The 10,000-nt window shown below is 40.9% G+C and overlaps 1 protein-coding gene and 1 long non-coding RNA gene across 5 annotated transcripts in view; both read right to left on the bottom strand.

Annotated features, from left to right (window-relative positions):
- LOC123502092 overlaps positions 1–106 on the bottom strand; it is a 4,856-nt gene extending 4,750 nt beyond the window's left edge. Inside the window, exon 1 of the long non-coding RNA XR_006673795.1 lies at positions 1–106. This exon is cut by the window's left edge and continues 150 nt beyond it. This is a non-coding gene — a long non-coding RNA (uncharacterized LOC123502092).
- A 2,400-nt stretch (positions 107–2,506) lies between these two features.
- The window catches only part of LOC123502070 (protein goliath-like), a 21,254-nt gene continuing 13,760 nt past the window's right edge, over positions 2,507–10,000 (bottom strand). For 2 of the 4 annotated variants that reach the window (XM_045251239.1, XM_045251226.1), the window contains 8 exons: positions 6,455–6,526; positions 6,205–6,287; positions 5,875–5,971; positions 4,670–4,738; positions 4,223–4,371; positions 3,796–3,994; positions 3,482–3,621; positions 2,507–3,144 (listed from right to left, as the gene is read on the bottom strand). In XM_045251239.1, coding sequence (XP_045107174.1) covers positions 3,988–3,994; positions 4,223–4,371; positions 4,670–4,738; positions 5,875–5,971; positions 6,205–6,287; positions 6,455–6,526 — 477 coding nt within the window. In that variant the 3' untranslated portion in view covers positions 2,507–3,144; positions 3,482–3,621; positions 3,796–3,987. The remainder of the gene's footprint in view (positions 3,145–3,481; positions 3,622–3,795; positions 3,995–4,222; positions 4,372–4,669; positions 4,739–5,874; positions 5,972–6,204; positions 6,288–6,454; positions 6,527–10,000) is intronic. The other 2 variants (XM_045251234.1, XM_045251246.1) reach the window with 1 other exon arrangement.

The raw sequence follows: 10,000 nt of genomic DNA, 5'->3' as shown, positions 1-10,000 counted from the left end.
TGTTGTTGGTCTCTCTCTCTCTCTCTCTCTCTCTCTCTCTCTCTCTCTCTCTCTCTCTCTCTCTCTCTCTCTCTCTCTCTCTCTCTCTCTCTCTCTCTCTCTCTCTCTCTCTTAACGCCACCTCAGTTTGTCTATCTATCTATACACACAGACAGACAGACAGATAGATAGATAGATAAAAAGGTATTAGTCATTATTATTATTATTATTATTAGGTTTTAGAGGTACACTGAGCAAATGTGTGAGAGAGAGAGAGTGTGTGTATGAAAAAAGAATGAGAAATAGTAGTAGTAGTAGTAGTAGTAATGCCACAACACAAAATGGTCCCTAAAATATTACTACTACTACTATTTCTCTCTCTCTCTCTCTTGCACCCCCCCCCTTACTATGGCACTGTTGGTCATTAAGAGGCATTCACAGGCACTAGTTGAAGTATGGCACACTCTCTCTCTCTCTCTTTGCCTGGAGGGAGGGGTGGGTGGGGAGGAGCCTTCTGCTTTACTCCTCCTCCTCCTCTCTCTCTCTCTCTCTCTCTCAAGGGGGTTTTCATCTATATTGGGTACTTTTAAGGGGGATTAGAATACTTTTAAGGGGGTCTGGATACTTTTAAAAGGGATTAGAGTACTTTTAAGGGGTTCAGGACACTGTACCCCCTTATGAGTACTTAAAATTTAAGGCACTCCTCTCACTCTTCCAGTACCTTTCTTGACTTGTAGAAGGGGTTCAGTGGTATAAGTACTTTGAAGGGTGTTTTTCCTCCCTATAAGTACTTTTAAGGAGTTTCAACCTTATATAAGTACTTTTAAGGGCATTTCAACCTCATATAAGTACTCTGAAGGGTGTTTTTCCTCCTCATAAGTACTTTTAAGGACATTTCAACCTTATATAAGTACTTTCAAGGGTGTTTTTCCTCCCTATAAGTACTTTTAAGGAGTTTCAACCTCATATAAGTACTTTCAAGGGTGTTTTTCCTCCTCATAAGTACCTTTAAGGACATTTCAACCTTATATAAGTACTTTCAAGGGTGTTTTTCTTCCCTATAAGTACTTTTAAGGAGTTTCAACCTTATTTTATATAAGTACTTTTAAGGGCATTTCAACCTCATATAAGTACTCTGAAGGGTGTTTTTCCTCCTCATAAGTACTTTTAAGGAGTTTCAACCTTATATAAGTACTTTTAAGGGCATTTCAACCTCATATAAGTACTCTGAAGGGTGTTTTTCCTCCTCATAAGTACTTTTAAGGACATTTCAACCTTATAGAAGTACTTTCAAGGGTGTTTTTCCTCCCTATAAGTACTTTTAAGGAGTTTCAACCTCATTTAAGTACTTTTAAGGGTGTTTTTCCTCCTCATAAGTACTTTTAAGGAATTTCAACCTTATACAAGTACTTTTAAGGGCATTTCAACCTTATATAAGTACTTTTAAGGGTGTTTTTCCTCCCTATAAGTACTTTTAAGGAGTTTCAACCTCATATAAGTACTTTTAAGGGTGTTTTTCCTCCTCATAAGTACTTTTAAGGAGTTTCAACCTTATGCTAGTAGTCTTAAGGCACTGTTTTCATCTTAACTGTACTAGAAGACTGCCTTTTCTTCCTCCTCCTCCTCCTCCTCTTCTTCTTCTTCTTCTTCCTCTTCCTCTGCCTATTCTTCTTATAACTTCCTCTTCCTCCTCCTCTTCTTTTTACAACTTCCTCCTTCCTCCTCCTCTTCTTTTTACAACTTCCTCCTTCCTCCTCCTCTTCCTCCTCCTCCTCCTTCTATTTTTTCTTCTTATAACTTCCTCCTCCTCTTCTTCCTCTTTCTTTTTCCTCTTAACTACTTCCTCCTCCTCCTCTTCTTCTTCTTCTAGATTATCACAACTCTATAATGCCACACAGACTAGGCACGATGGCACTGTTTTGACACTTTGATACACTCCTGACACACTTATGACACTTTGATACACTCCTGATACACTTATGACACTTCGTTACACTCTTATGACACTTTGATACATTTCTGACACACTTATGACACTTTGATACACTCCTGACACTTTGACACACTCTTATGACACTTTGATACACTCCTGACACACTTTTGACGCTTTGATACACTCTTATGACACTTTGATACACTCCTGATACACATATGACACTTTGATACACTCCTGATACACATATGACACTTTGATACACTCCTGATACACTTATGACACTTCGTTACACTCTTATGACACTTTGATACACTCCTGACACACTTTCGATGCTTTGATACACTCTTATGACACTTTGATACACTCCTGACACTGATACATTTCTGACACACTTATGACACTTCGTTACACTCTTATGACACTTTGATACACTCCTGACACATTTTTGATGCTTTGATACACTCTTATGACACTTTGATACACTCCTGACACACTCTTATGACACTTTGATACACTCCTGACACACTTATGACACTGATACATTCCTGACACACTTATGACACTTTGATACACTCCTGACACACTTATGACACTTTGATACACTCCTGACACACTTATGACACTTTTGATACCCTTAATGATACACTGTTGACACCTTATGATACTTGATTGAGTGTATTATCAGTGTACATCTTAAGATACATTTTTGACACTTCACCATACCCTGACACTCCCGACACAACACTTATGACACACCAGGCACCTTGTGATACACTTTAGACAATTGACCATAGCCTGACACACACCTGATACATTATGACACTTAATGATACACTCTGGGCACTCTATGACACACTTGATACATTATGACACTTAATGATACACTCTGATACACTGGACACATTCACCACACCCTGACACACTAATGATACACTTCACCCCACTATGATACACCTTGACACACCCTGATACACTGACACACTATAATACACCCTGACACTCTCAATACACTATAATACACCCTGATACACTTTGACACACTCTCCCAGCCTTTAGAAATGTGACACACTAACAATATGGCTGGCTGGCCGAAGAGAAGAGGGTGTATCAAGTGTATCTCTATGGCTGGTATCACACACCCCAGCTCTCCTGTGTCGCCGTGGGGGTGTCACGGGGGCTGGGGGGGCCTCCTCGGGGCTCGGTAGGGGGCTGTATCCCTCCTGTATGCTCTGAAAAAGTATTGTTGTTGATTTTGTGTTTCTCTCTCTCTCTCTCTCTCTCTCTCTCTCTCTCTCTCTCTCTCTCTCTCTCTGCACCATTAGACCATTTTATTGACATTAGCAAGGGTGTATGGAGGGCAGAAGATTAATGGCCACAGTCTTCACTACTTTAATTGAGTTTTGTGCACCATTAGACCATTTTATTGACATTAGCAAGGGTGTATGGAGGGCAGAAGATTAATGGTGGAGGGCAGAAGATTAATGGCCACAGTCTCTCTCTCTCTCTCTCTCTCTCTCTCTCTCTCTCTCTCTCTCTCTCTCTCTCTCTCTCTCTCTCACCACTAACCTCTCCACCCTCCACAGTGCCAGGGAGTGAGATAGATGGCACTGAACACACGGATGACACCTCCACAGCACCACCACCACCACCACCACCACTGTCTTTCCTGGGCTGTGGTGAATGTGGTGGTGTGTCTTCAAATCCCTCTGCAATGTATGATGGTTTGGTTAGAGTTGGTGTTAATGCTACTACTACTATTACTACTACTACTATTTCTATTATTTTTTCTATTTTTTTTCTCCTCCTCCTCCTCCTCCTCCTCCTCTCACTACCACCACCACCACTACTACTACTACTACTACTACTTAACTACTACTTACCTGTGGGGGGGGAGGGGGCCAGGTCAGCAGAGGTCACGATGAAGTCTTTGCTTGGTGACGACTGAAGGGAGAGAGAGGGAGAGGTGTGGGTGCGGGGGAGGGGGTCTGGGTAGCCTCTCTCCCCCCTCCCCTCTCCCTCCCACTCCCCACTCATTACTCTTCCTCTTCCTCTTCCTTCGTCTCTTGTCACCATCACGACCTAGAGAGAGAGAGAGAGAGAGAGAGAGAGAGAGAGAGAGAGAGAGAGAGAGAGAGAGAGATTTTATATTTAAGAAAGAATTAAATGTTTGTAAAAAATATATTTGTTTTATTTGTCATCTGCTACTACTACTACTACTACTACTACCACCACTACTATTACAAGCACCACAACACACTACTACTACTACCACCACCACCACCACCAACAACAACTACTACTACTTACAGGGGTGAGGTGGGGGCTGCCCTGGGTGTGTGGGGGCCGTGTGGGTGGGGGGCGGCGTCCCCTAACCCCTGCCCCCCATAGTCCCCTCCCAGGCTCTCCCCTCCGTCTCCCAAGTCAAACTGTAGAACACTCTCTTCACTCTCGCTCAGCTGAGAGAGAGAGAGAGAGAGAGAGAGAGAGAGAGAGAGAGAGAGATTAGTATAAATAATAATAGTAATAATAATAATAATAGCATTTAAATAGTTACGTCACACACACACACACACACACACACACACACACACACACACACACTGCAGCTTTTCTATATAAACTAGTGTAACTTCAAATGATACATAGATAGATAGATAGATAGTAATAGTAGTAGTAGTAGTAGTTTAGCAAATTAGCAAAACAAACTAACTATCAACAACTATCAAGAAGAAGAAGAAGATGATGATTAATTACAATTCTTAGTTCAAATTCAATTCCTTCATCCTCTTCCATTGGTAACACTGTCTCCGTGCTGCCTGAGAACTGAGAGAGAGAGAATGTTTTAGTGTGTTTTTGGGGTGTTTTTAAGGGTGTTTAGAGAGAGAGAGAGAGAGAGAGAGATAATGTTTTAGTGTGTTTTTGTGGTGTTTTTAAGGGTGTTTTGGTGTGTTAAGAGAGAGAGAGAGAGTGTTTTAGTGTGTTTTTGTGGTGTTTTTAAGGGGGTTTTGGTGTGTTTAGAGAGAGAGAGAGAGAGAGAGAGTTAGACATTAAAAACAAACAACAATGAAATAGAAACACAAAAAAAACTCATAAATTGAACACACACACACACACACACACAGACACACGACAGGATGAATATATTGATAAACACACACACATCTCTCTCTCTCTCTCTCTCTCTCTAAATACCCCTAAAACACCCTCAAGCACAAAAATTCTCACTCTCTCCCTTAAAACACCCCAAAACATCCCTAAAACACACTAAAACTCACTCTTCCTTAAAACACCACAAAACATCCAAAATCACACAAAATTCACCCCTCTCCCTCTTTCTCCTTAAAATACTCAAAACCTTAAAACACCCCAAACACCCAAAAACACCCTTAAAGCATCCAAAACATCCGTAAAACACCCAAAACATCCTTAAAACACCCAAAACATCCTTAAAACACCCAAAACTCCCTTAAAACACCTAAAACATCCTTAAAACACCCAAAACATCCGTAAAACACCTCAAACATCCTTAAAACACCCAAAACATCCTTAAAACACCCGAAACACCCTTTAAACAACCCAAACACACTTAAAACATCCAAAACACTCTGAAAACACCCAAAACATCGTTAAAACACCCAAAACACCCTTAAAACAAACATCCCTAAAACACCCCAAACACCTTTAAAACACCTCAAACACACTTAAAACATCCAAAACATCCTAAAAACACCGCAAACATCCTTAAAACACCCCACACACCCTTAAAATACCCAAAACATCCTTAAAACACCCGAAACACCCTTAAAACACCCCAAACACACTTAAAAAACCCAAAACACCCTCAAAACACCCAAAACACCCTCAAAACACCCTTAAAAAACCCATAACACACTCAAAACACCCCAAAATCATCCACAAACATACTACTCTCTCTCTCTCTCTCTCTCTCTCTCTCTCACCACATATCCGTAATGTTTGAGTATGTCCATCTTGCACATCGGACAAGTTCTGTGTTCCAGCAGCCACGGGTCCACACAGCACCGGTGGAAGAGGTGCCTGCAGGAGGAGGAGGAGGAGGAGGAGGAGGAGGAGGAGAGAGAAAAGAATTGATTATTATTTGAGGTGATCGTGGTGGTGGTGGTAGTAGTAGTAGTAGATGAAGATGAAGATGAAGAAAAGGAGGAGGAGGAGGAGGAGGAGGAAGAAGAAGAAGAAGAAGAAAAATATAATAATAAAATAATAACAAGATTAACAACACCACCACCACCACCACCACCACCACCACGTACTTGCAAGGGAGTGTTCTGACCGCCTCGCCCGTCTGGTAGTGTTCAATGCAAACAGCACAACACTCGCCTTCCGAACACACCTCCTGAGAGAGAGAGAGAGAGAGAGAGAGAGAGAGAGAGAGAGAGAGAGAGAGAAAGATTAGTACCAATAATAATAATAATAATAATAATAATAATAATAATAATAATAATAGCATTTACTATTGACACACACACACACACACACACACACACACACACACACACTCACCCTATCTGTGGCTTTCAATGTCTTCACAGGAATCTTAGCTAGGGCCTTCTTGGCAGCATTGCATAGGTGTCTCTGTAAAGATGTTGGCAACACTGATTAGGAGGAGGAGGAGGAGGAGGAACAAAAAGATGATGAAGAGAAAGAAAAGAAGAAGAAGAAGAAGAGGAGGAGGAGGAGAAGGAGGAGGAGGAGGAGGAGGAGGAGGAGGAGGAGGAGGAGGAGGAGGAGGAGAAGGAGAAGGAGAAGGAGGAGGAGGAGGAGGAGGAGGAGGAGAAGGAGAAGGAGAAGAAGAAGAAGAAGAAGAAGAAGAGGAGGAGGAGGAGGAGGAGAACAAGAACAAGAAGAAGAAGAAGAAGACGAGGAGGAGGAGGAGAACAAGAACAAGAACAAGAAGAAGAAGAGGAGGAGGAGGAGGACAAGAACAAGAACAAGAAGAAGAAAAGAAGAAGAAGAGGAGGAGGAGGAGGAGAACAAGAACAAGAACAAGAACAAGAAGAAGAAGAAGACGAGGAGGAGGAGGAGGAGGAGAACAAGAACAACAAGAAGAACAAGAAGAAGAAGAAGAAGAAGACTCTCACAAGTGATAAGCATAATAGTAATAATCACCATGAAATTCCTCTCATTAGTAACACTTACAACGAGGCTACACTTAAATACACACACACACACACACACACACACTTACATAACGCCTCACACTACACACACTTCACAAACACCCATTATGTCACGCTAAGGGGTTTCCAGTCACGTCACAAGGGTATTAGCACCAGTGTTAGCCTGTCACCAGCCATTGAGAAGAGAGAGACACAGGAAGGAAGATTAATGGGCACAATCTTCACTATTTTAATGTTTTGTGTACCATTAGGCCATTATAAGACAGTTTGGCATGTTTTAAGGTATTTTAAGACAGTTTGGCATGTTTTGAGGGCATTTTAAGACTGGCATGTTTTTAGGGCATTTTAAGACAGGTTGGCATGTTTTGAGGGCATTTTAAGACAGTTTGGCATGTTTTAAGGGTATTTTAAGACAGTTTGGCATGTTTTGAGGGCATTTTAAGACAGTTTGGCATGTTTTAAGGGCATTTTAAGACAGTTTGGCATGTTTTGAGGGCATTTTAAGACAGTTTGGCATGTTTTGAGGGCATTTTAAGACAGTTTGGCATGTTTTGAGGGCATTTTAAGACAGTTTGGCATGTTTTAGGGCATTTTAAGACAGTTTGGCATGTTTTGAGGGCATTTTAAGACAGTTTGGCATGTTTTAGGGATTTTAAGACAGTTTGGCATGTTTAAGGCATTTTAAGACAGTTTGGCATGTTTTGGGGCATTTTAAGACAGTTTGGCATGTTTTGAGGGCATTTTAAGACAGTTTGGCATATTTAAAAGGCATTTTAAGACCATTCGGCATGTTTTGAGGGCATTTTAAGACAGTTTGGCATGTTTTAGGCAATTTAAAACTGTTTGGCATGTTTTTAGGGCATTTTAAGACAGTTTGGCAAGGCATTTTAAGACAGTTTGGCATGTTTTGGGCATTTAAGACAGTTTGGCATGTTTTAGGGCATTTAAGACAGTTTGGCATGTTTTTGGGGCATTTTAAGACAGTTTGGCATGTTTTGAGGGCATTTTAAGACAGTTTGGCATTTTTTAGGGCATTTTAAGACAGTTTGGCATGTTTTAGGGCATTTTAAGAGTTTGGCATGTTTTGGGCATTTAAGACAGTTTGGCATGTTTTAGGGCATTTAAGACAGTTTGGCATGTTTTGAGGGCATTTAAGACAGTTTGGCATGTTTTTAGGGCATTTTAAGACAGTTTGGCATGTTTTGAGGGCATTTTAAGACAGTTTGGCATGTTTTAGGGCATTTTAAGACAGTTTGGCATGTTTTGAGGGCATTTTAAGACAGTTTGGCATGTTTTGAGGGCATTTAAGACAGTTTGGCATGTTTTGAGGGCATTTAAGACAGTTTGGCATGTTTTGAGGGCATTTTAAGACAGTTTGGCATGTTTTGAGGGCATTTTAAGACAGTTTGGCATGTTTTGAGGGGGCATTTTAAGACAGTTTGGCATGTTAAGAGGGCATTTTAAGACAGTTTGGCATGTTTTGAGGGCATTTTAAGACAGTTTGGCATGTTTTGAGGGCATTTAAGACAGTTTGGCATGTTTTGAGGGCATTTTAAGACAGTTTGGCATGTTTTGAGGGCATTTTAAGACAGTTTGGCATGTTTTGAGGGCATTTTAAGACAGTTTGGCATGTTTTGAGGGCATTTAAAGACAGTTTGGCATGTTTTGGGCATTTTAAGACAGTTTGGCATGTTTTGAGGGCATTTTAAGACAGTTTGGCATATTTAAGGATTTTAAGACAGGGCATTTAAGACAGTTTGGCATGTTTTTAGGGCATTTTAAGACAGTTTGGCATGTTTATAGGCCATTTTAAAACAGTTTGGCATGTTTTGGGCATTTTAAGACAGTTTGGCATGTTTTAAGGCCATTTTAAGACAGTTTGGCATATTTTAAGGCATTTTAAAACAGTTTGGCATGTTTTTAGGGCATTTTAAGACAGATTGGCATGTTTTTTGGGGCATTTTAAGACAGTTCCGCATGTTTTTGGGCATTTTAAGACAGTTTGGCATGTTTTGAGGGCATTTTAAGACAGTTTGGCATGTTTTGAGGGCATTTTAAGACTGTTTGGCATGTTTTGAGGGCATTTCAAGACAGTTTGGCATGTTTTTAAGGCCATTTTAAGACAGTTTGGCATGTTTTTGGGCATTTTAAGAGTTTGGCATGTTTTAAGGGTATTTTAAGAGTTTGGCATGTTTTGAGGGCATTTTAAGACAGTTTGGCATGTTTTAGGCAATTTAAAGACAGTTTGACATGTTTTGAGGGCATTTAAAGACAGTTCCGCATATTTTTGGGCGATTTTCAGACAGTTTGGCATGTATTTAAGACATTTTAAGAGTTTGACTTCGATAAGACCATTTTACTGACATTAGGAAAGGTGTATGGAGGGCAGAAAGTTAATGGCCACAGTCTTCACTATTTCAACCCCCACGTAAGTTTGTGAAGCTGTAGAAAATCACCAAATATTCACCACAGCGAATAGGGAAACGCGCCATGCTGTTGAAGGGCTAGACACAGACCCATTAAGTCAGGTTAGTTGCCATAATGCGTAAGTAGCAGTAATTCTAAGCCCATTATGTCTTACGTTATAATGGTAATAGTATTGAGTGTTGGGGTGTTCTGTTTAAATGCTGTGAATTGTTGTGGATATGGTTACACACACACACACACACACACACACACACACACACACAATCTCTCTCTCTCTCTCTCTCTCGTAAAAACAGGAGGAGGAGGAGGAGGAGGAGGAGGAGGCGAATATAGAGAAAGAATAGACGAAGATGTAGAAGAGGAAGAGGAAGAGGAAGAGGAAGAGGAAGAGGAGGAGGAGGAGGATGAAGAACAGGAGGAGGAGGACGAAGAAGAACAGGAAGAGGAGAACGAAGAACAACAGGAGGAAGAAGAGGAGGACGAAGAACAGGAAGAGGAGGAC

The sequence above is a fragment of the Portunus trituberculatus genome, chromosome 2, assembly GCF_017591435.1.
Source record: "Portunus trituberculatus isolate SZX2019 chromosome 2, ASM1759143v1, whole genome shotgun sequence".
Lineage (NCBI taxonomy): Eukaryota > Metazoa > Arthropoda > Malacostraca > Decapoda > Portunidae > Portunus > Portunus trituberculatus.
This window is presented reverse-complemented; position numbering and strand designations above follow the sequence as displayed.